General features: G+C 48.4%; 1 protein-coding gene across 1 annotated transcript in view; it reads left to right on the top strand.

The window, feature by feature from the left end:
* The window catches only part of cicb (capicua transcriptional repressor b), a 32,725-nt gene extending 8,839 nt beyond the window's left edge, over positions 1-23,886 (top strand). Inside the window, exons 2-20 of the mRNA XM_036538643.1 lie at positions 8,461-8,610; positions 9,129-9,348; positions 10,057-10,168; positions 10,333-10,515; positions 10,626-10,758; positions 10,947-11,137; positions 11,270-11,408; positions 11,522-11,619; positions 11,867-12,923; positions 13,112-13,251; positions 13,823-13,977; positions 14,108-14,295; positions 14,383-14,907; positions 15,076-15,437; positions 16,367-16,524; positions 19,660-19,811; positions 20,428-20,562; positions 21,072-21,203; positions 21,761-23,886. Coding sequence (XP_036394536.1) covers positions 8,461-8,610; positions 9,129-9,348; positions 10,057-10,168; positions 10,333-10,515; positions 10,626-10,758; positions 10,947-11,137; positions 11,270-11,408; positions 11,522-11,619; positions 11,867-12,923; positions 13,112-13,251; positions 13,823-13,977; positions 14,108-14,295; positions 14,383-14,907; positions 15,076-15,437; positions 16,367-16,524; positions 19,660-19,811; positions 20,428-20,562; positions 21,072-21,203; positions 21,761-22,068 — 4,538 coding nt within the window. The 3' untranslated portion in view covers positions 22,069-23,886. The remainder of the gene's footprint in view (positions 1-8,460; positions 8,611-9,128; positions 9,349-10,056; positions 10,169-10,332; positions 10,516-10,625; positions 10,759-10,946; positions 11,138-11,269; positions 11,409-11,521; positions 11,620-11,866; positions 12,924-13,111; positions 13,252-13,822; positions 13,978-14,107; positions 14,296-14,382; positions 14,908-15,075; positions 15,438-16,366; positions 16,525-19,659; positions 19,812-20,427; positions 20,563-21,071; positions 21,204-21,760) is intronic.
* Positions 23,887-25,301: the final 1,415 nt, after the last annotated feature.

Raw genomic sequence — 25,301 nt, 5'->3', positions numbered from 1 at the left:
GATGTGTGCGGAGCGGGCGGGTTATTTGGGTCCGCGCCCAGAGGTCACGGAGCCTCCCCCCCACGACGCCGGGGCCCGAGCGGGCATCAAAAAGTCGCCTTTGATGGGAGCGATAACGCCCCCACACGAGCAGCACTCGATCCCTCCTGGATTGAGAGAGATGTGATTTGCTGTATAGTGGGAGTATCTCACACCCTCTCTCTCTTTCCCGGTCTCGGTTTCACTGCAGCAAGAGGGCTCTTTTGGGCTCACTCAGTAAAAGCAGCCCGTTTTAACTGTAGATGTAGAATTCCCAGATTGGATAAAAACTGTATTTCGTTTGCCTGAACGATTGCATGCAAAACTGTGTCCTGACCAGGCATGCACACGAGTCACCTCATGCTATGGGATCATAGGCTATTATACAATTGATTTTAGAAGATTTGTTGATCCTATCTGATATGCCCCCAGTCTTGCACATATGTATATGTTGGTTATAAATAGCCAAACCATTCTAGTCATTCTGTTTCTGTAGTTTTAATACTGTGTGTCTCTCTCTCACTGAACAGTGTTCCTCACTGATCATTTGCAGCAGTGCTGCTTGGAGTCTGCTTTAGGCTGTGTGATCACAATTCCCACCCTCAGCGTCACAAATCTGTCGGTTACCTTTCATCTGCACTGAGCTCTTACTGATATCTCACCGATCAGCCCAGGGTTTGTCTCTCTCCGTGTGAGTTAGATATGTAGTCATTTCTTTAAGCCCTAACTTGCACAACACACAGAATGAAAGCTTTGGAACAGTGCCATGGATAGCCATACAAAGAGAAAGATGAAAATGCTACATATAGTGTGGAGAAGGCCATCCACAGACATGTGTTTTTTGAAAGAGAAATTCATGCATACATACATTTTTAATTTGGATTCTTTTGAGTACAGGTATGCACCATAATGTTGGTATTAAATATGTGTCTTTATTTCCAGTCAGCGTATGCATGTGCAGTGGCGTCGTTAGGTCTGATCATTCAGGGCTATAGCCCCAAATATTTGAAGCCTAGCCCTGAAGATTTTCGCCCTGAAAAAGGAGAGGTTTATAGCAAAACAACAGACAGACTGTGTAACAGAGTGGAACCTGACTTGCAGCGTCTGAAGGTGTGATTATATTTATTTATTATAAAGGTTGATATAACTTCCCCAACCTACCAATGCCGGTCTCCCTTCAAAAAAAAAAAAAGACAGGCCCCAGGCAAACTTGACTTAGCCCCGAATCTTTTTAACAGCTAGAAACGTCCCTGTGCATGTGTCTCCCCAATTCAGTTTATTCCAGTCTTGTTAGGGTTAATGAGTTGTTTACTACCAACATGAGTGTCAGCCTCCCATGAGATGGTGGCACCTACTGCGCCCTGATTGGCTGGAAACCAGAGCTTTCTGAGTGATCACTGGTTGGCAGAAGGAGGTTAGCTCCTCCTTCCATTGTGTTTGTCTCTGATTGACAGATGTCTGCAACGCTTAACTTTTTGACACTTTGAGTGCCAGACAGACAGTCTGCATTCATGTTGTGCTCTAAGTGTTTGTGTCTGTGAGGGACAGTGTTTCTTCAGATGATTGTACAGTGTCAGCTTGAGTGTGCATCTTCATGTATAAGTGTACTACTTTGTCATGTTGACTACACACTTGTGTGCACAGCAGAATGGTAGAAGTACAGCACATATAGTGTTCATGTCGGTGAGTTTTTGTAATCTCTTTCTCTGGCTTTAATGACTTCTCCACCCTTCCTCCCATAAGAGAAGCTCTGTTTTCACAACTTGCTCTCTCTCCATTCTCCTCCTTGTCCAACCCCCCCCCCCCACAGAATGACTCTCAGTCTATTTTTATACTCTTGACTCCCTCTCTTTTCCCTTCCCACCCATTTTTCCCTCTCTTTCCAACCCTCTCCCACTCATTTTCTCCTCCCCTGAGTACATGAACGTGTGTGTGCAGTTGTAACTGTGAGAATGTTTTTTTTTTATGTGTGTGTGTGTGTGTGTGTGTGTGTGAATGCTTCACTGGTCCTTGTACATGTGTAACTTCTGTGTGTGTGTGTGTGTGTGTGTGTGTGTGTGTGTGAGTGTGTGTGTGATAGAGAGAGAGAGAGAGAGAGAATGCTTCACTGGTCCTTGTGCATGTGAAGCTTTTGTGAGTGTGTGTGTGTGTGTGTGTGTGTGCGTGTGTGTATGAGTGCGAGAGACAGAGAGAGAGGTGTGCATATGTCTATATATGTGTGTATGCTTCACAGCTACACATTGCTACACATTTCCTATGTTGTGTGTATGAGTCACAATGCAGATGCATTTGCTTTTTACATGTTTCTCTTATTTTTTAAGTGTAGCTCGTGTGTGTGTACATGCTCAAGCTCTCGGAGAAGCTGAGCGTTACGGATTCAATGGGCTGGTTGTTGTAAAAAAAAAAAGAAAAATGACATCACTGCTCAGTCTCTGGCTCATTCTGCTGCCTGACCCACTCTGCACGATGGCGCAGGGTGACACACAGCCTGAGAGGCACGCTCAGCAAACCCAATTATTCAATACACAGCGTACACATGCACCTCAAGCATGCACAGGGGCGCTCTATTCTGTGTCTGCAAGTGGGTCATGACATGCTGGGTGTCTGCAGCTTACTACAGTTTCCACTCTACGGTAAACCCTGATTCACCCCTTTTAAGTTTTGCAAAGTCAACTGGGACACGCTGCCCCGCCCATGGAGGTCCTGGAGGTAAACCCAGTGTGCTGTCATGTCACCTACATTGGCATGCTTTAGACACAGCTACAGACATGTTTCCCCTTACAGTTTTAGACTTACAGTCAAGACACTGTAAAAGCCACATGCATGTCCTTATGAGCATAATAATAATTATAATAACAATAATATTATATGACACTGAAAGGGGCACTCTGGTTATAACTGGGGTTATGATTAAAGGATTAAGGTTCAGGTTCAATAGAGTAATGTACAGGTACTTGCTGGAGTTGCTGCAGTTTTGTCTTTTCACGTGTGCTATATGGAGCCACCAGACATGTGACTGGGCAAATGCTGCTTCATTGGTTAATCAGAGTGTATGACCACTGGATTGAATCAATTGCTGAGCTTATGTACAATAGCAGTGATAAGGACCAGTGCTACTGTAGTCTTCCACATTCAAGGTTAGGGCTGGATATTCACCCACACAATATCATTGCATGTCACAGAGACGCCAGTGTTAAAATAAAAAACATATATTATTTAGAAAAGGTTTAACGTCCTGCCAGGGCTTGTGGATTCAGAAATGTTATATGAAAACTGTGGTTTTGGGAACAAGGCAATGGGAGTTGTATTGTGTCTAGGGTTTACAGCGACTTCGGTCCTCAAATGGCAACAGCTGGTACTGCGTTTCTAGTTCAGGCCGCAGCCTTAGTGGGAGGGCACTTCTTCTCCAACTTCTGTCAAGTGATTTGTTGTCCTACATCTGAGTATACATATTCAATTGGTTCCCTCTTCCATCGATCTTAATCCACTATCGAGGCCGCTCCAATGGGAGCGTTGTGTGGGCGGGATTATGTAAATATGTCTTTGCGGTACGAGTGAGGTTGTTGTTTTCGGGCCAATCGTTGGGCGCCAACTGCTACGTCAACAACGGGACCGAATAACAAGGCGTCCAATGGGTCGTCATGCCCTAATTTTCATTCGGCTATTAATATTTAGAAGCTCCTTTGATGGCAGCGACCAGTAAGAGCCTGAGAACCAGACAGAGTGGGATTTGCATATGACTGACATTCCAGCGCATGTGTGCGCCAATCAGAAGCCGAGGCGGCGGGATGACAGGGGTTTAGCGGACCAATGCGGAGCCGCGGATGAGGGGAAAGGGGTGGGGCAGGGTTGGGCGAGGTTGACACAGAGAGCGAAAGGGGGCAGCCTAGTTTACAACGGGAGAAAGAGGGAGGGAAAGAGAAAGAAAGAAAGGACGAGCGAGAGAGGAGGAATCGCGGGGAAGAGTCGAGCCCAAGTGAATGATGTTGTGATACAACGACTTTTACTACGAAGACCTGCCGATCTGACGGAAGGGAGTGTGTGTGTGTAGATTCGGGTAGCCTCTTGCGTGGAGTGACCTGCTGCAGACTCGGATTGCGCTGGACTTTACGGGCTGTTATTAATTATTATAGCTAGCTAACGTTAGCTAGCTGGCTATCAAGCCGTCATCTCCACAACTCTGTATCAGAGCATCTCTGCCTTGCTACTCTTTTTTGAGAAAAATCACGTCGTTCTGTCTCCGTTCACAAAGGCGAACGACTGGACAATGGTTCTCCGCTTTTTGTCATCGGGATTGTGATGATCAATGCCCGCTCTGTTGACACGGTCTACGTGAAATTGTTTTGCTGCGATATTTTGTTTTCGATTTCTTCTTTGGAGGAGGTAGACCGAGTGTAGCGTTTGGGAGGGAGGGGGACCTGAAGGTTGTATTCCTAAAAAAGAGAAGTCGGTATAGAGCAGCGATTGCTAGCTTGCCAGCAAAAAATGAAAGATTTCTAGGTAGCTTGTTGTAGCCAGCAAGCTATCACAGTAGATGTAGAGAGCCAGATTCTGGAGGCTGTTGTGAAGGATCGAACACCTGGATTAGGACTGGTCTCTGTTTTGGCACTAAAAATGGTAGAGAACAGCATTGTTTTGTATGAATAGCTATTCTTAAAATAAATACACACAGTATTCTTATTACAAACAGCTGCTTATTGTATAACATTTTTAGGCATGAATATAGCGACGGTTTATTTGTAGTCATTGTTCAAGCATCTTGTTGATGAACAATGCAATTTGCAACTCAGATACATGATGAAATTTGATGTTTCACTCGGGCAGTCTTGCTGAATTGGCTAGCTAGCTGCAATAGTTTATCACATCACATACTTAGACCGGTACATAAACAAAGGAGCTAACTAGCTGCATAGCCTACCAGCTAGTTAAATAAAATAACGTTAGCTAAGCATCAATGCATTTGTGGTCCTGTTTATCCCGTCCATAGGCAGTTGCTTTTCCTGCTGTCATTTTGTGGCTGCAGAATTTAGCCTTTCATTAGTGTTAACAGCCAGCTGTGTTAACGCTATTGGGTATTAATCTGAAATTCGGCTAAACAATCTTAATTAGTTACATTTAAAATCACATCACATAGTTACATATGTATGTCAGTAATTTTTCGTTTACTAATTTGCTCATCCCAGTATCAAGGCAACACATGTTGTAGATGTTGATTGTTGTAGCTGGTTGGGAGGGAGCAGAGTCGCGACATGAGAACAACCCACGTTTCGCAGGCTGTCTTCAGCGTTGCGGGTGCCAGGCCAGGGGCGTTCCCGGGGGGACGGGCAACTTTGGAGCAGTGTTGCTGAAGGGTCCAGTCGCTTTGCTGACAAAACCGAGCAGGCAGCACGGTTGTGTTTAAATACGAGACTTGTGCTGTGTGTTTAGGTTTTTTTCCCCCCTTTTTACAACGCTTGTATAAATCGTGGAGAAACAGGACTGCAGCTGTTGCCCTTGCCTGTCATGAAACCTGTATAGTCTCCGATGAGTTTGCTTTAGCTAGGTTCAGTACAGTACCCAAACAGATGAGGCTAGCGAACACTTGTTCAGCCATAAGAAAGTAATCAGTGGGAACATGAAAACAACTCGTTATCTCGATTTGAGCATGGAAATCGGGAATACCCATAATCGTGTACTACTGGAAAACTAGACAGATTCTCTGAAGTTTGATTGCACTTGCGAACGCTGTAATCTAGCTAAGTACTTTTCGAATGAATGTTTGCTAGGTAGCCATGCCTTTGCTTGTAGGCTAGGTAACGTTAGCTAATTAAGGTCTTCGTGGTCGTGATCAGACCCTGCTAGCTACCTTGCCGATTTAACACAATAGGATAGTTTACTTACACGTTTAGTGATCTTCTAGACGAACATAGCTAGCTGGCTGGCTAAAGCAGCGGCGTTTTGTTGTAACTTACTTCGGCTACTGTCAGCTCATTAGCGATATCCACTTGTCATGGTCATAATTTCTAGCTAGCCAGTTAGGTAACTTAGTTAGCTAGCTGGTTTAACCTAAGCGCAACTGCAATCAGATAGCAGTCTAGCTCATTTTTTTTTTATCTTGAGGAGCACAGTGCCTTATGTCATTTCAAAACTAGGTTAACGTAGTTTCAAAGGGAAACATTTTAAAGTTAGTTAGCCATTTCTTTTTGGCCAAAACATTTGCCTGCTAATTCAGCTAACCGGCTAGCAATCTCCACCGACCACAGGTTTAGTTGCTAGCGATCTACTTCATACGCAGTATTTTAAGGTTTAACGGTTCACTGTTTGGATGGTGCAGTTGCCTTCATATGACTTAAATAAGTATCGCATTGTGAAATATAAAAGTGATTTATACTGCGTGAATTAAAAGTGGACTGATTTGTCTCGCCCTGGCTGCAATACTACGCAAAGTCGGGGATGGGCAAAGGCCTACTTAACCCATTCAGTAACGCATTGATCCGTCAATGTAAACAAACAGGGTAAAGGGACGCAAATAAAAGAAGTCGACGCGAATAAAAGCCGGAATAGCCGAGTTAAGAGTAGTTAATGAGGTTGCACTGGAACTGTCGTTTTCACCGTTATTATAAAATCAGATAGCTAGCTACTGTACAGTTAGTTTTTCAGTTGTTTACCTACATACAACTCCCACTTGATATAGTAAGTAGCTAGCTAGCTAACGTTAGCCAAGTTAGCTAAAAACACAAGTACGCAACACTTTGACTAATCAGTGGCAACGTCAGCCAGGTCCAGGAAGCCCGATGCACACGAAGAAAAGGTAGTTAGCTGGAAGAAGTAAAATTGCGTCAGTAACACAAAACTGGGAAGACGGGTGCTTCAATTTTTTTTGTCAGCTTCTGATGTCAAGCAGCCGAGAAAGCGGTTAGCTAAGCTGTTGCAACAGAGAACGCAGGCGCACACAGCAGCAACAAGCATGACCGTGTACTTTCATCGATGGACCTCTTACCCATTCCAGCCAATTGCGCCGGATTCCGATCAGGTGGATTACTGATTTTTTTATTTTATTTCAAGGATTCGTAAAATCTGCACTTAAACGGACATTTAATTACATGATCTTTTAACTAAAAAAATCTAAGCACCAAGTGACGTACAGAAAAAAAAGGATTCTTTCAGCGATGTTTTCGTCAGAAAGTCCTCAGTATCTCCGGCAAGGGTTGAGTATGTTTGGTTAGTAATGGTTATTTATTACCCCCTTCACCGAGTTTCGTTATTTGCTGTGGGTGATCAATTACAGCCTCTCAGTCTAGATAAGGTTACACGTTTCACGCATTCACACTGTATCCATAAATCATATTTTGCGAAAACCTGTTTAATCTGATGTTCATTAGCTTCATTTCAATTGAGTATTAATCATAGCGCAACTAAATGTTGATAATCCCGAGAAGGCAGTACAAGAATTTCTAAATAAAATGAATAGCTGGTGAGTTCTTGAATTGTTCCAGGTCTCCATCAACAGTTAGAAAGGAGCGTTAGCTCTAGAAATGCTCAAAACGTGGTTAGTTCCTTTGTTGCCTTATGAGTCCTCTGATACTTTAATTGATGTGAGAATGATGTCTGAAACACTGCAATGTATTGAAGACTCCGCTAGTGAGTTAATGGAAGCTGGCATAGTAGAGTAGACATAAAATCACTCAGTATATTAGCTTTGGTGATAAGATGCATGACTCACCTGATGTGTCATTGGTATGCCTCATATTGAGTGATATCGACCAGTGCAACCAAAGTTTGAACCTCATTGGCTGGGAGTAGCACCACTTAAGTATCTATTGAGTTGTGCCCCATACAGTAGTGTTGAAAAGTATGTGAAGAGCACTGGGAAATCTGACTCTCAAATTGTGTAGTCCAGTCTATAAAACCTAGTCATGAGACCCATGAGCTCTGTGACCCAGCTGATATAATATGACTGCAGTCCTGGAAAAAAAAAACCAACACCACACACACACACACACATACACAGGGAAAGCTTTGGGCAGAATACAGCAGTCATTTATATGGTACACCCAGCCTTTCCATGGAATTAGTTTCCAGATACTTACTTTCTGTATTAGATGTTATGTGATAGCTGGTTCAGAAATCATTTTTGAGAATAGGTGTAGGTGTCATGCAAGATACTTCTTTTTTCTGCTCAGCTGTGTTATTCTTACATAATTTCACAGGAAGACAGAAAAAAGAATTTATTGTATTATCTCTTTTAAAGAAATTGTCAGTGTTGCTGAGATAGGGGTGGTAGGTGTCTCTCCAATAAGATGAATATTTCAGTAATAGGAATATGCATTTCTCTGGTGTGTTGTGTATTTATCTGCATGTATATGTCTGCATTTGAGGAAGGTTTTAATTTACAGACAAGTTGTTCATATGTGTAAATGGTCATCTTTTTTAATGTGGAATAATCATTCTCCTTCTCTGCAGTATGGACCAATGTGGAGCCGCGGTCAGTGCCAGTGTTTCCTTGGCATTCATTGGTCCCGTTCCTGGCACCCACCCAATCAGATCCATCAGCTCAGCCTGCTGAGGGCCAGCAGCCTGTCAACCACCCCCAAACAGCCAATCAGAACAAAGGTAAAACCATCTGCATCTTCAAAAAGGCATCGGAAAAATAAATAACATTGAATCTAAGGTTTAGAGTGTGCTTAAGCTTGCAGCAAAGGTGGCGATAACATATTTTCATGCTTTCATTTATTTGCGTAGATTTTATTTATCCATTCTGACATATGCTTTCACATTTTATAATCAATTTACAAAGCTGTATTCCTGCTGGATAAGTGGATAATCTGGCTCTGCCTGGCTCTGTGGAGCAATTGTAATGGTCCACCCAAGAGCCACAGGCCAGCAACAATCAGGCTGCAAGTCAAGAGCCTGACCACAGCTCCACACCACTCCCCATCCGCACACAGCCTCCCTGTCAACACCCAGTCACTCTTACACTCACTGTTGTATTCTTTAGCCCTCTTCTGTGGGGCTGGATTATGGCATTTCATTGATAAGTAGTGGTGAAAATGTCACGCTCTCTCTCTCTCTCTCTCTCTCTCTCTCTTTCTCTTTCTCCCACTCTCCCTCCCTCCTCTGCTGTGTGTCAGACTCACAGTACAGCTCGGTGCTGGTGAACGATGGCAACACGGCCGCCCCAGCTGTGGAGAGGGGCCCCCCGCCCCGCCCCACTCCCCCCGCCGACGACTCCCTCCCAGAGAGAGAGAAGGAGAGGGACAGGGACCGGGATCGGGAGAGGGACAGGGAGAGGGAGAGGGAAACGGAGAGAGAGAGAGGAGACAGTGAAACTGAGAGCGACGTGGATGACCCGTAAGAATTTATGTATCTGCATTTCATGATTGTCAGTGTCTATCAATACCAGAGTAAAAAAAAAGCCTATTAAATACTGTTTGGGAACAGTAATGTCTCAGTAATGCATTACTGTTACTGAATATTATTTACTAGTGGTTGTTGGTAATCAAAGTGTATGTTAACTCTTGTGGGTTTAGTTGTAAAAACTGTCAGTTGAATGTGCCTTTGAAGATGACCAGGCAGTCTTTTGATGTTGGTGTGTGTGTATTTATGTATGTGAGTGTGTGTGTGTGTGTGTGTGTGTGTGTGTGTGTGTGTGTGTGTGTGTGTGTGTGTGTGTGTGTGTGTGAGTGTGTGTGTGTGTGTGTGTGTGAGAGCATGCGTGTATATCCATGCCCAGTCGAGTGTGTGCTGTGTGGTTATGAAGGACACACTCAACGTAAAACAGCTCTTTAAAGAAACAGGCCTCACCGCCATTATGATGTCTGTTAATGGGCAGTTGAAATAAGCAGCTCTCTGTAAAGCCTGAGCGTGAATCATAGACAACTAAACTGTTTTGTTTGATGAGGACAAATATTCGTTCTTTTGTGAAATTTTCATGTATTTAAAAAAAAAAAAAAATATATATATTTTTCATTATTTTCAGTACTTCAGGTAGGGTATCGTGTTCCAGGTTTTTATCTGGGGATTAAGAGTTTATGTGAAAGAGTTTATTCTTTTGTTCAGGTTTTTTCCTGGTGTGCTCCCTGACCCTCCACTGTCGGTGTCCCCTGGGAAGAGACGCACCCAGTCACTCAGCGCCCTGCCTAAAGACAGTGATAAGAACAGCCCTGGCAAGGTATAACACCTGCCTGAGTGTCAGTCACCGTCTGTCCTTCCATCACCCTCCTCTCTGTTCCTTCCTGTGAGCAGTATGGACCCTCTCAGTCTTTGAGGAGTTAACTGTTACTTTGCATCTTTCGTTCCCTCCCCGTCACCTCTTCCTCCTCGCCGTGTCATCAGAGGGAGAAGGACCATATCCGGCGGCCCATGAATGCCTTCATGATCTTCAGCAAGCGCCACCGGGCGCTGGTGCACCAAAGACACCCCAACCAGGACAACCGCACCGTCAGCAAGATCCTGGGCGAGTGGTGGTACGCCCTGGGCCCCAAAGAGAAGCAGAAGTACCACGACCTCGCCTTCCAGGTGTGGTTTCACAACGTCACCCACGCTGACACTGTCTGTCTGTCCAAGCCTCTGTCCTCACCCTCTCCCTCTGTCTGTCTCTCCCCTCACCCCCCAAAATTGTGTTCCAGGTGAAGGAAGCCCACTTCAAGGCACACCCGGACTGGAAGTGGTGCAACAAAGACAGGAAGAAGTCCAGCTCTGAGGGCCGTGGGGTCCCAGGAGTCAAAGACATACGAGAGAGGAGCATGTCCGAGACCACTGGTGAGGGGGGGCCTTGCAGACAATAAATGGTGTTCACTTACACTGTGGATGTGGGAGGCTTGGCATTTGTGCTGTGTGAGTGTGCGCATGACTGAAACACTGAGTCTGTGTGTTGCCAAGCCTTTTATATAATATTGCGCTATTGTACATGCTTAACTTTGTCCTTGTTTGCCGTTGCCCCCCCACAGAACCTCAGTCGGTGTCCCTAGGGGTGGAGCTGAAAGGGGTGGGGCCTGGTTTGGCGGGGGTGGCCGAGCGGGGCATGGGGGAGGGGCACTCGGGGCAGCTGACCCGCCCACGAGCCTTCTCTCAGAGCGCTGTACACACTTTGGAGAGGAGCGAGAGGGGGAACACACAAGCCCTGGCGGAACTGGCGCAGGTACGGGGCTGTCTGTGCGCCTGAACGTTTCAGCGGTGTGCGTTTGCTCTCCGTGCCATTTTCCTTACCAATCTCTCTCCCTTCCTCTTCCTCCTCTCCCTTGCTTCCCTCCCCTCTCTCTCTCTGCCTCAGATGTGCGGGGACGGAGGGGGGCAGTTTTCGGGGCGGCCCCCCGCCCTCTCTCGGTCCCAGCGCGGGGTGAGCGAGGACATGACCAGCGACGAGGAGCGCATGGTGATCTGTGAGGAGGAGGGGGACGACGATGTCATCGGTATGACATTGTCGCTGAGGCACCATCGCTTGCCCCTGGGCCGTCCCGCCTGTCGCGTCCAGCGCACCGCCAGTCAGCCATTGTGTAAAACCCTCTCTCTCCCTCTCTCACAGAGGACTCGTACCCAGGCAGCTCCATTGATCTGAAGTGCAAAGAGAGAGTGACAGACAGCGACAGTGAAAACGGCTCCGGGGACGAGTCTGACCACAAGGTACCTTACATTATATAGCATTACATTACATTACATAATTACATTACATTACATTACATTATTGGCATTAAGAGGATGCTCTTATCCAGAATGACTTATGTAGGTTACCGTTTTTACATGTTATCCATTTATATAGCTGATATTGACTGAGGCAGTTAAGTTCCTTTCCAAGGGTACAGCAGAAACTTTTGTCTGTCTGTCTGTTGGTCTGTTTGTCTGTCTTCACCATTCCTTGTCTTTGTTGCAGCGCGTCTTTGCTCCTGTGATCTGCTCGTCGGCGTCCTCCACCTCCGTCTCTCACCCCTCCTCTTTAGGGAGGAGCGCCTCTCTCTCCTCCTACCCCACCAAGCGGTACGGGGAGGGGGGAGGTGGAGGCGGAGGGGGCGGGAGCGGAGGCGGGAGCTCCGAGCGCAAGAGGAAGAGGGGGATGGATGGGGCTGGGGCCGGCGGGAGCGGGGGACCAAAGGAGCCAGTCAGAGGCGGGGAGGGCGGGGTGCCCCCCTCCCTCTCGCTGTCCTCTGCCGGCCAGTCCGTCATCTCCAGCTCGGCAGCCGGCGCCCCCCTGCCCTCCCCCGCGGCCCCCATGGGCCTGTCCCCCCTGCTGGGGCTGGGGGCGGTGCGGGTGGCCTCCACCGTGGTGACCAACGTGGTGCGGCCAGTGGTGAGCACACCCGTGCCCATCGCCAGCAAGCCCAGGGAGGGCAGGACCGCTCCCAGCCCGCTGCCCCCTGACAGGAAGCCCGCCCTGCCCCCGCCGCCACCGCAGCAGGCCCAGCTGCTGATTGGAGCAGGAGGAGGAGGAGGAGGCGGGGCAGCCGGAGGGGGTGGGTACTACTCCTCGTCCTCACCCAACCCCGTAGGCGCAGGAGCGGCGGGGGGCGGGCAAGGGGGCCTGGTGACCAATCTGGTGCTGGGAGGCACGTTCCCCGCCCAGCCCACTGTGCAGCTCATCACCCCGCCCCAGGCCCCCCCCCACTCGCTGCCTGCCCCGGCCCACGGCCAGAGCAACGGCCCCCTGCCCCTCTCCCTGCTTCAGCCCCAGTTTGTCCCCGCTCCCTCGCTGGCGCCCCCCAGTGGCGGCAAGGCCATCACGCAAGTGCAGTACATCCTGCCCACCCTGTCCGCCAGCACCAACCCCAAGAGCCCCTCCCCTCAGCAGCCAAACCAGCAAACCAGTATCTTCACCCTGCCCACAGCTCCGCCCACCCATGTCTCGCTGGCCAATGGAAAGCAGTCAGGGGCCGGGCAAGTGACAGGATATGCCTCGAGTCCAGCAGTGGGAGTGGTCAGCCCTGGAGCCAGAGGTGAGCGGGAGAGTAAGGGAAGGATAATGGGGCACATTTCAGTGATCGGCATTGCAGAGGCTCGAATATTACCTTGGTGTATTTTGGCTCCACGTGTCTGTAGATTAGGCACGGCTTGAGGCTGAGCAGAATTACAGGGAGAAGTGCTTACCTTTTAATTAAAGCTCTGTCATTCTCTCTTTCCTCAGTTCAAACACAGTCTCCAGTCTTGCAGGGCAAGATGCTGGTCCCCATGGCGACGGTGAGAACAGCACCTGCTCCGTCTCAGCCGTTTCCGCTGGTGGCCCCTCCACTGCCTGTCCAAAATGGTGCTCAGCCGGGAAGCAAGGTGAACATGCTAGTGATCCTTTTCATTATCAGTGTACTTATTTGGCAGGTTAATCACAGCAACAGATCACTGGGATGGTAGTGTAGCGTAGTGGTTAAGGAGCAGGACTTGTAACCGAAAGCTTGTCGGTTCAGTTCCCCACGTTGGCACTGCTGCAGTACCTTTGGGCAAGGTACTTAACCCACAATTGCCTCAGTAAATATCCAGCTGTATAAATGGGTAATATTGTAAAAACCTGTAATTGATGTAAGTTGCTCTGGGTAAGAGCATCTGCTAAATGCCAGTAAGGTAGTGTAATGTAAAGAGCACTGCAAAATACACAAGCAGATTCCAAATGGCTCATAAGCAATTACAGTTGTCAAACAATGCTGTAGTACTTAACATACCCAGGAAAATATTAAACCTTTGTTAAAATGTTCTGGTTTATTCGGGGTACAGTGTTTTCACATGAACGCACGGTCTGAAATGGGAAAGAGCAATTAACTGTGGCCCGTTGTGGGATGACCCCTTTAGCAGAACGAGAGGAGCTCATACCGCCGTGCGTCTCTCTCTCTCTCTCTCTCTCACGCAGATAATCCAGATCGCTCCCATGCCGGTCGTCCAATCACAGCTCCCCTCCGGGGGGGCAGTGCATCCCGGGAGCCCCTTTCCCGTTTCTATGGGGACGGTGATGGCTCCGGGCTCCACCCCCTCACAGACTGTGCTGCTGCCGCCCCCGCCCACGAGGTACCCGCTGGCCGAGACCGCGGTCCACTTCGCACCACCGCCCCCTCACTTCTGCCCAGCCTCGCGAAACACATCTCTGTGCGTTGTGCTAGCGGCCTGCCTCACTCTAATCTCTCTGTCTCTCGCACAGGATCACCTATGTTCAGTCCACGCCGGGAGGCCCCGCCCCTTTGCCTCTGGTGTCCACGACGACCGGCTCCTCCCCCCAGCAGACCCCTCCCCCTCCAGGATCTACTTATGTGCCATCGCCGCTGGCAACCCTGGGCTTCACTGCTATCGCTCCCCCTGGCCAGACCTTGGTGCAACCGCTAATTGCAGGTCAGTTTAACACGCAGGAGAGCTGAACTAATAACTCCTAATCTGGAGTTTTTGTATTGTAAATATTCCGCTTTCTCCCCTCCTCAGGTCAGCCCCCCTTGCTGGCGCCGGCTCAGTCTCCTAACTGCCCCCCACTGCCTTCTTTATCCGCTCCTGCCTCCGGAGGCGGGGGGCAAATAGTTACTGCCATCTACCCTCCCCCCAGCGTCACCCTGGCGACGGGAGTGGTGTCCGTGACGACGGTGCCTCCCAGCGTGGTGTACACGGTGTCGAGCCCCTCCACCCTCTCCCCGCACATCCTGCCCAAGCACAGTCACGCCGCGCAGACGCAGCCGGAGAGGCCCCCCCACCCCCAGGCGCACTCGGACAGACATTTACCCGCAGAGAGGCCCCCCCACCCCCAGGCAGAGCGGCAGGCGGAGATGCAGACCTACTCGCAGGTGGACAGGCCTGCGCACGCACAGATGCACTCGCAGACAGACAAACAGACAGAGAGACAGCCCCACTCTCAGTCCCAGACCTGCAGCAAGCCCAGCAGTAGCTCAGTGGCGACCTCAAGTGGTTCAGCTGCATCACTGCGGGCCAGCAGTCCTCCCTTGCCCGCACATACAGGTAAGAAAAATTGTGTGTATGTGTCCCTCTTTCTCCCTGTCTGTCGTTTGTTTTCTGTTTTTTGTATATTTCATGTAATTCCTCTTTGCATTAACTTTCCTCTTTGTGTTTCTTAAGTCTTTTGATCTTAAATTGAATTTAACGTCTTCTCTTCCTGTCTTTTTGAAGCTGGCAGTGCACCGGGCACCCCCAAGTTGCCCCCTGTACTGACGAGGACCCCTCAGAAAGTGAAGGCTACCGTTGCCAATATCCCCGTGGGCAGCTATGAAGGAGGGGCACGAGGGAGGGAGAGGGACAGGGACAGAGACAGAGAGAAGGAGAGAGACAGGGAGAGGGAGAGGGAAAGAGAACGTGAGAGAGAAAAGGAAAGCGGCAGCAGCAGCCGTTTCTCGTTCGAGCCCGAAAGGAGCGGGGACACCAGCTCGCCCCTGCCCCACTCCGCTGAGGAGGGCCCGTCGGACGGACCCCCCGAGGGCCAAAGTGCCGGGGACAGTGCTGTCGGGCGCAGCAAGGATGGAGGCGCCAAGGAGGTGAGCTGTCTCACTTGCACCTAAATAACATTACATTACATTATTGGCATTTAGCAGACACTCTTATCCAGAGCAACTTACACAGGTTACTTGGCAAATGAGGCAATTCTGGGATAAGTACCTTGCCCAAAGGTACAGCAAGAGTGCCTCAGTGGGGAATTGAACCATTACACTATTGGCATTTAGCAGATGCTCTTATCCAGAGTGACGCACATCAGTTACAGTTTATTTATTTTACAACATTATCCATTTATACAGCTGGATATTTTACTGAAGCAATTGTGGGTTAAGTACCTTGCCCAGGGGTACAGCATCAGTGCCCCAGCGGGGAATCGAGCCAGCAGACCTTCAGTTATGAGCCCTGCTCACTATACCACTACCACTATATAACACTGCCGCCTCAAATAACGAAGCTAAACTTCCCCAGACTTCACAGTACTGGTTGAACATGCTTTGTGCTTTGCGGACGGGCAAACCGAATTCCCCGCAAAATAAAACGCACGCTGTCCAGACCCGGCCAGTTTGAAGCCAGTTTTAGAACGATACGTTTGTTACAAAGCATCGCTCTTAGTCTGTGTGAAAGGGAAGCACAGTAAGCGTTTAGCTGAATAAATAACCACGGGTGAGTAAAAAAAATCAGCCATCAGTAAGTGCGTTTGCCTTCATGGCTGGAAGTGGAGCATGAATATGGAGCTAATTGAACAAGAATAGAACAGAGAAGTGGCAGAACATCTCTGAGTGGAACTCCCAACAGAACAGCAGCGTGGCACCAAGAGAGGGGGGTCAGCACATCACATTAGGCCTAATGCAATCCACGGCCTGACTCAGTCATACCACATAGCCCTGCTGTTACGGATCTCACCCACTCACCCTCCCTCTCTCTCTCTCCCTCTCTCCTTCTCTCTCCCTCTCTCTCTCTCTCTCTGCAGACTGGATGGAGGGACTCCCTCCCCTCCTCGCCCCTGCCGCCCCCGTCGGGGCCCGATCCGGCGCTGCCGCCCCCACAGAGCGACAAAGACGCTCCTCCAGCCAAGAAGGTGAAGGCCCGCCCCCCGCCACTCAAGAAGACCTTCGACTCCGTGGACAAGTGAGTGATGGGCGGCGTGCGGGACAGGTGGGAGGGGTGGAGACAGTGAGTCATCCACTCCTACATGCTGAAAGCCCGGGCCTGCCTGGCCGGGGGGTTTTTCTGTCTATTATTAATCCTGGTGAGAACAAGCCATCCAGTATCCAATACACTGGTACACTGTCAGATTTGTTCCTTCTGTGATATTAGCATTTAGAGGAAGAAAACATTTAAATACCTAAAAAAATATATACTAGAATTGCACTCTAAGCTGATCACAGCTAAAGATTGTAAGTGATAAAAACTAGAAAAAGTCAAAGTAAAATGTGTTGATTCTGGGAATTGCACAGGATACTTGTTGATAAATTATGTTGAAACAGTCATACTGTTAATGCAATCTGCAGCACAAACTACAGGATAATAATCAGTTGAGGAAATAATAGTCAGTTTTATCAAACTACAGGAAATAATAATCGGTCATTATCAGCCCCATGAGGGCCAGTTCTGATAAGTCTTAAGCCCACAACAGACCAGTCTGACAGGCCTTGACAAGCCAGGACTGGCCACTCTTAGGGACTAATTACCATCCTGGTACAGCACAAGATGTACCAGGATAGACACGACCGACATGTCTTTTCCTGAACACACTGCGTCTCGGCAGGGAAAACGAAATGAACATTCTGGAAAGTAGCGAAATGAGCCTTTTTACTGTAATCTCCACAATCCAGGATGAATAAACAAGTTTAGGTAAAACATATATACACCCATAGCATATGTAATAGTAATAGCAGAGAGAGAACGCAAACTGGTGTTTTTTTTTTTTTTTTTTTTACTTACTTGGAACAGAGGTCCATTTAACTGTATTGTTGAGGTCACTGACGTAACCCAGTGCTTATGTCTGTACTTGAGCTATGGTGTGAAAGCACTGCAAAACTGCAGTTGCTTCGACTGATTTTTACAGTAGTTGAGCCATTTCCCTTCATTTTGGAAGCGCTGTCCGTGTACCTTCTGTTAGAATATTCGCTGCGCTCAGAAGCTCCAATGGTCCTCAGTTCATCACATACCGTCCAGCTCACACCATCCTGCTTTCTGATTGGCTCAGCAGTTGAAGGCAGCCTTCCAATGGGCAGCCTACGTGTAGCATCAGGGACCAGCTCTCATGGCAGAGTTTCCAGGCCAGCTGTCTGTCCGCCTGTGGTCAGCCTAGTCCTTCAGTGGAGTTGCAGTTTGTCAGCTGAATTCGTCTGTGAAGGGTTATGGCAATCGGGCCTGACTGAAAATGGCATTACAGTGAGAAATCTGAGTTTTTAATTTCACCCAAACTCAGTGGAAATGAATTAATCTTTGAACCAGAAACCCAGACTAACAATCCAGGAGCTGGTGCCTGTGGTGCAACTAATATTTTCAAACTTCAATGAAATGATTGTTATTGTTTTTTTGCCATCATTACTAAGTGCCTTTTGTACATATTGATTATGAATATAGAGAGTTTTTCTCAGCGTGGTTTTCACATGTGGTTCAATCCTGCAACATCAGGAGGCTGATAGAGCCCTGTTTGTTAAACACCTATTCCATTGCAGTACCTCAATTATCTCAATCATTTAATTATAACAAGTTAAGAATATAGTCATGAAGACTGACAGCAGTGTTTTCATGGTCACACTATTACATGCTGAATTTCATTTTCTTCTTGTTAACAGACCACTAAATTAAAATGTTCACCTGGAATGCAGTCACGGATTAGTTTATATTTATTTCAAGAGGTGTGAAAATACTGACTTCAGAAAATGAGTGTTGTAACATTTTAACTAGCAAAAATGGACAAGTTCACAGCAAGAGTTCATGAAATAAACAAGTAAAACTCACAAACGGACCATGCTAATGTTGAGTGTACAGTTTAGTGAAGGTAAGTCCAGTGTTGTATACTTTGTGGTTAAATTTAGTCTTTTTTTTCCAGTGTTCTTTCACAGATTGATGATGCTGTGTGAATGCTTGCGTATTTGAGGAGGCCCTTCTTTCAGCCTTGACAGAAGTGATAACAGCTGACAAGTATCATTTAGCCCCATTTTAGCCTGTAAGAGTCCTCCCACAATTCACCCAAAGACGTTTCATTGCCGTTTTTTTTTTTTTTTTTTTTTCACCCTCGGTTTGCATTTGATCAGTTCGGACTGACAGGCCCTCATCACACCGAACAGAATCTGACAGGAGAGTTTCTACCTCCGAGCTGCAAATACGCTAAGGGTTAAAAATCCTTACGGCCTTAAGAAATTTGTGAGCTGGCTGAGCGAAGCGCATCTTCTTTAATTCGCCTGGGTTGTAATGTGCCGTTAGCTTTTGTGCCACCTTGTGGAACGTGTTAGCACGTTGGTGGCGTATTGTCCTGTCTGCTCGGTGCATCCGCTGCGCCAGAGTGCAGGATTCACGTGTCACGTCCTCGGGTTTATCGAAAGCTTCATGGATTCTGATACCACGACTCTCAAACCGCTTAATCAAACGTATCTCGGCCCGATTCCTGCCTTGTACTGCAGTCAGAGCGGTTTTTCTTTAAACCTTGGGCGTCCTTCAAACAATGCCGTGAGCTCTGTCAGTACAACTGTGTTGGGTGTAATATCTCATCTTCATGCCTGCAAATCTCGGATGAAAACAATGTGCTTTGAATCGTACTCTGCAGCAAAATACAAAGTGTCCCCTCTTGCATGGCTCGGGGGCAGGTTTATTGGTAGAGAACAACCTTTATACTCCGTGTGGCTGATCCTCCGATACACTGCGTGGCTTATTCTCCTGCTTGGACAATGTCTAAAGTGTTTTTGACAGCAGTGACAAGCTTGTCAATGTAGGGGAAATTATTTGTTCATTTGTTACTCTCAAGTGCCACTGTGTGGGCATTACGAGTCAAATGAATTGAATGTCATTGTAAGCTTCGGGGGATAGCGATTGAAATACAGTTTGAAAAGCTTTGGCATAATCAAGATTCGGGTAATTTATGCAAGCCTTTCCCATGCAGGCTTGTACTTTGGCGAACTCTGTTAGAGACTCTTGGTTACAGTGTGTACTGGTTATTTAATGGACAGAGTCTGGGCCCAGGTGGTCTGATGCGGGCCTAGGTGGCGTGACGCAGGTTCGGGTGGTCTGATCGCGTTTGCCCTCCTTTCCCAGGGTCCTCTCGGAGGTGTACTTCGAGGAGCGCTTCGCCGAGCTGCCGGAGTTCCGCCCGGAGGAGGTGCTCCCCTCCCCCACCCTGCAGAGCCTGGCCACCTCCCCACGCGCCATACTGGGCAGCTACCGCAGGAAGAGGAAGAACTCCACCGGTGAGAGAGTGCAGGGGACGCAGGACAGGGGAGACAGAAATAACCCTTACATTACATTACATTACATTACATGCATTTAGCAGGCACTCTTATCCAGAGCGACTTCCATCACAATAGAACATAAGTGTCAACAACAGCGAGCAGACCAGGCTCACAACACTCCCAGACCCATGAGCGTGAGCATAACACTGTTCAGGCCCTACCGCAAGTTAACTTGCTTGCGTGCATGCTGACAAAAGCCAATAATAACTGGAATTACTGTACTGGAACATAGAGAGAAGGCGAGGGAGAGATCAAACTGTGGGAAGAGGAAAAGCTCTGTCAGTGGAAGGAGGTTGGGGGGGGGGGGGGGGGGGGGCAGAGAGAAAGCTGTACTGGATTATGATTGCTGGAGAAAGAGCTCCAGTTGGTAGTGAAAGGAGAGTATGGAGGCAGAGAGGAACATAGCCTCTGGCTGATTTCGTGAGCTTACATGAGCGGTGAGTGCAGTGTGTTAGGGTGAAGCTGAGTTTGACGAGGTGAACACGGGATTGGGGACGTCGCGGTTTCTCACGTTTCTTTTCCTTCCTCTCCTCTGCACTCCCCTCTGTGATGACCCCCCTCGGCGGCGGCCCAGACCTGGACTCGTCCACAGAGGACCCTGTGTCCCCCAAGAGGAAGAGCCGGCGCCGCTCCAGCTGCAGCTCGGAGCCCAACACGCCCAAGAGTGCTGCCAAGTGCGAGGGGGACATCTTCACCTTCGACAGAGCAGGTAGGCTGCCCTACAGCGCCCCCATCAGGCCTGGAGACATGGCTGCAGGCCTTATACATTACATTACATGCATTTAACAGATGCTCTTATCCAGAGTGACTTCCAGCACAATAGAACAGAAGTGTATCCATTCAAGTTGAATGAGCAACAGTGCCAGACCAGGCTAACAACACTCCAGACCAGTGAGTGTGAACATAACACCATTCAAGCCCTACCGCAAGGTAACTTGTGCAACCTGACTAGACAGCCTAGAAACTAAGGGAAGGCAAATACGCAACTACATTACAACACAGTTACAGATCACAGAACCCAAAACACTTTGTGATACTACACGTGAAATAAACAGCAAGTAATACAAGTAGTACGAGTAACTGGTGTTACGGGGTGGGGATTGAGGTGGAACCGAGATGCAGTCTGAAGAGTTGGGTCTTCAGTCTGCGTCGGAAGATGGCGGGTGATTCTGCCGTCCCGACCCGTCTAACGCTGCTTGCCTCCCTCTTTGCCCGCAGGTACGGACGGAGAGGACATCTTAGGCGAGCTGGAGTTCGACAAGGTGCCGTACTCCTCCCTGCGTCGAACCCTGGACCAGCGGCGCGCCCTCGTCATGCAGCTCTTCCAGGAGCACGGCTTCTTCCCCTCCGGTGAGCGCCCGCTGTGCGATCGCCACACCTCTCTCTCTCCATCGCTCCTGATGGCGATGGCTTCTCTGTCGGTAACTTACCATTACATTACATTACATTTCGTTACATTCGTTTAGCAGACGCTCTTATCCAGAGCGACTTACAGCACAATAGAACATAAGTGTAACCATTCAGTTGAAATGAGCAACAGTGTCAGACCAGGCTCACAACACTCCCAGACCAGTGAGTGTGAGTATAACACTGTTCAAGCCCTACCGCAAATTTACTTGTCCAATCTGTCTAGACAGCCTAGAACCTAAGGGAAGCCAAGTACACACACACTACCAGTTACAAGTTAACTTGCCACTATTGCTTTGTACAAGCTCACAGCGTACAGCCCTTAAAGGCCCTCAGCAGGGCAGATCTAGCAGTAGCCTATTCAGGGCAAGAGCAGTTAACTAAGTGAGAGTGGAAAAATAAATCCTGTTGTCCCTTCTGGACCGTCGGCTCCCTGTGCTGTGCGAGAGCGTGTTTTTCCTGATGCTCAGGTTGCCTCTCTCTGTGGTTGCCTCCTCCAGCCCAGGCCACGGCTGCTTTCCAGGCGCGCTACTCGGACATCTTCCCCACCAAGGTGTGCCTGCAGCTGAAGATCCGGGAGGTGCGGCAGAAGATCATGCAGACTGCCGCGCCCACCGAGGCCGGGGGTGCGATGCTGGGCGGAGCCGGGGGGCCGGACTCCGTCCCCCTCCCGGGGCCGTCCGGGGCCCAGCCCGGCGAAGGGCCCGGGGGGGCGGAGCTGGGGGCGGAGAAGGAGGCGGAGCGCGACAGAGAGCACAACCCCGGCGAGCACCACAGCACCAGCGAGTCGCAGGACTCCACCAGATGAGCACCACAGAGGCGGGACGGATTGGCGGATATCTCAACCAGGTCCCACCTCCCCCCTTCTGTATAAGCCACGCCCATCCTGTCTCCGCCTGGCCCCGCCTCTCTCTTTCTCTGGAGAGTGGGCTCAGTGCGAGAGAGAGGATTTTCAGAGGCTTCAGAAGGGAAACCGTAGAATGAAAAGGGATGGGGTTTTTTTTTTTGGTTTTTTTTTGAAAATGCACACCCACTCCCTGTCATACAAAAAAGACTGCAACACGGTGGCACAAACTTCCATACTAATCCATGCACGTCACGCATACTGTCATTCACTGCTGACTGACCCATTGACCCGCACAGGACTTGCATTAACACACCATTAATACTGTTGGTAATAATTTAAAGGCTTCCATTAACACAGACAAGCTGTTGGACTGTGTTTCCCGTCGGTTCTGTACGACCTTGCAGTGAGGACTTTGCTGAGACTTGGTCTTACGTTACCCATGGCTGGGCTGGACGGGCCAGCACGGGCTCACTCCTCACTCCGTTACGCTTTTTTTTAATTGATTGACAGCACGGTGGGAGAGTGGTGATTGGCTGCCGAACGGGGCTCGGGTGAGTCCAGAAGGCCGCGCTGGCCGGAGACCGAACGTTGTTGGAGAGAAGCTTGTTTCCCTGAAAGTGCACAAACGGGACATTTTTTCGTTCTTTTTTTGCCCTAAAGCCTTTGTTTTCAGAAGCAGAGCTTGAGGACGGTCGGCTTGCGGTCTGAAGAGCTCCTGTGATCGACTGAAACTGAACCGTACGTTGAACCACACCGGGATCCCCGCTGGCGTGCAGAACTGGGACACAATCTGGGTCACTTTAGATGGCTCCGTGGCCGGAAGCGCCGCCTTCCTGTGATTGGCTGCGACAGAAGCGGGCGGGGTCTCGACCGCAGTGTTCCTCCGCTCTGATTCGCTAGCCATGAAGGAAGGAGGAGGAGGAGGGTGGGAAGTCTGCGGGCGCATGTTGGGTGAAGGTTTGGCAGAATTTTAATGTAAGCGTCAGTGTTAGGCACAAACTCGCTTTTCCTCAGATGTCGTTAAACTCAAAGTGAGATGAGAGAGGGAACAGAGGGAGTAGTACCTTCCTCTGAAGCCAACCGGAGAGTTTTAAATAACTTTTTTCAAAAAAAAAAAAAAGTCAAACTTGATTTTAATCGACTCACGTGATTCTCCAGTTCATTATATTATTATATTATTATTCTTGTTACAATTACTGTTCCTCTTCTTCTTGTTATTGTGGACCTGATCCTTATTTCCTGCAGATATATCCTTTGCAGCTGTTGGTTTCTCTTTCTCACCTTTTATTTTTATTATTTTTTTGGGGGGGAGGGGGTATGCATGAGAGACAACCACTCCCCTCCTTCACTCCCTCGCTCTTTCAGTCTTCCCTGCTCACTTCCATCTTTCTCCCGCTCGGTCCCCGTCGCGTGGGGTTCCGAAGGGAGAAACTCATTCGTTTTTAAAATTTTTTATAGAAGGATTAAAAGTCACTTTTTAGAGATGCCCCTTTTCCCCCTGTCCCTCCTTTGAAGCTTGATCTTATCTTACTATTGTCATCCCTCCATCTCTCTCTCCTCTCTGCTTCCTCCTCTTGTCACTTTATTTTCTCTCTCTTGCCCTCGTCAGCAGGGGGCGCTGAGAGAGGTGGGAGGTACAGAGAGTGTGGGCTGGGTATTGGCTGTGTCTATTGTGCAAGACTGGGTTGTGTTGTACATATTTACTGTAGAGTCGGAAGGCTCACTATGACAATAATAATGATTTAAAAGAAACAAAGCATAATTGAATATCCAAGACATTACAGGACATTAAACTGTAAAATGAAAAAATAAATGAATATGAATATTAACATTTTGTGTTACTCCTTGTTTTACTGAGGTATTAAAGTATTAAAAAAAATCTATATTAATAATTTAAGTTTGTATCTGTCTTTCAGTACACAAATAGATGTACAATTACATTTACATACTTGCACGTCTCTTATGGACAGACTGCTCAGTCAGATTTGGACGCTCTCTGTCTAACGACTGTTCTGAGGGGAGAGAGAAAGCCTGAATAGATCAGCATCTTTGACAATGTGGAGACAAAGAGGAGGCTGGATTAGTTTCAACCCTAAACATTTGGAGATTTCAATTGATTCTCTGATTTTGAAGTTATAATGTTTATAGTTGTCGCGCACACGGTTGCGTATGTGGAGACTGTACATGTGTGTTGAGGTAATTGTTCTGACCTTGGAGGAGAGGGTATACGACAGGAGTCATGGCGAAGGAGTGTTCCCAAACTAGCATGTTGACCATGTGCAATATTTCTTACGTTAAAACAGATTGGTAATAAAAATGTAACACATGATTCTGCCTCCCTGTAGTTTGTTCCTGTGGAAGAGGTGCAAAGAGGAGACTCTCTTATTTTTGGTTGTGGTATACAGTGTAGTCCTGTATTTGAACTGTTTCTGGGAAATGTGCCATCCCTTCTAGGTAACTAGAGCTAGCGCTTAACAGGCAACTAGCTCACCTGTATGTTTCTAAGGCATTTGAATCCAAACGTGTCCCTAAGGCAGCAGGCAGAAATTGCCCAGATATGCATTAAGTAGAATGAGAAGACCTACTATAACTGTCCTTACATTAAGTAGCACTTTTTGCACGTGGCCGTTTTAAGCAGTTTTCTGCGTACGTGTGTGAAAAGCAACACAATGCGGACACACGGTGGCCTGTAGCGATCCACAGCTGTTTGTGTGACCTCTTTCTGGTGACCTACTGCGTGTGCCAGTTCCGGCTTTTCTCAATGAATCCTGTTTGCGCCGGAACCCGAATACGGGCTCGGAGTTTGACGTCCCCGCGGTTACCTGCCGCAGCTATGTCCTTTGTGTCCCCGCGCTCGACAAAAGATAACCCGCCGTAGCCAGAAGTGGGCCACAACCGCGGATCGGAAATGGGTGAGTCGCAGGCGTGACGCGCAAATTGCAGATTGAATTTTTAACTGTAATAATGCAAATCAAAATTCAGCACCGTAGGAGCGCCGGGTTCTTGACAAAGACGTAGTAACAGTCAAAAAAAAAAGGACCAAATCCCCCTCTCATGCGTCCTCATTCTTCTCCCGCACCTCTGCACACCCGCCTGCTCAGCACCGCGGCTCTTCCCGGAGTAAAATTCAGGTCAGTATTAAATGGACCATTCCAATAAATCTTAGTTCAGCTGGAATGGGAGCCAGTCTGCAG

The sequence above is a fragment of the Megalops cyprinoides genome, chromosome 10 (genome assembly GCF_013368585.1).
Source record: "Megalops cyprinoides isolate fMegCyp1 chromosome 10, fMegCyp1.pri, whole genome shotgun sequence".
Lineage (NCBI taxonomy): Eukaryota > Metazoa > Chordata > Actinopteri > Elopiformes > Megalopidae > Megalops > Megalops cyprinoides.
Note: the sequence above shows the minus strand (reverse complement) of the source record. Positions and strands in the feature narration are given on the sequence as shown.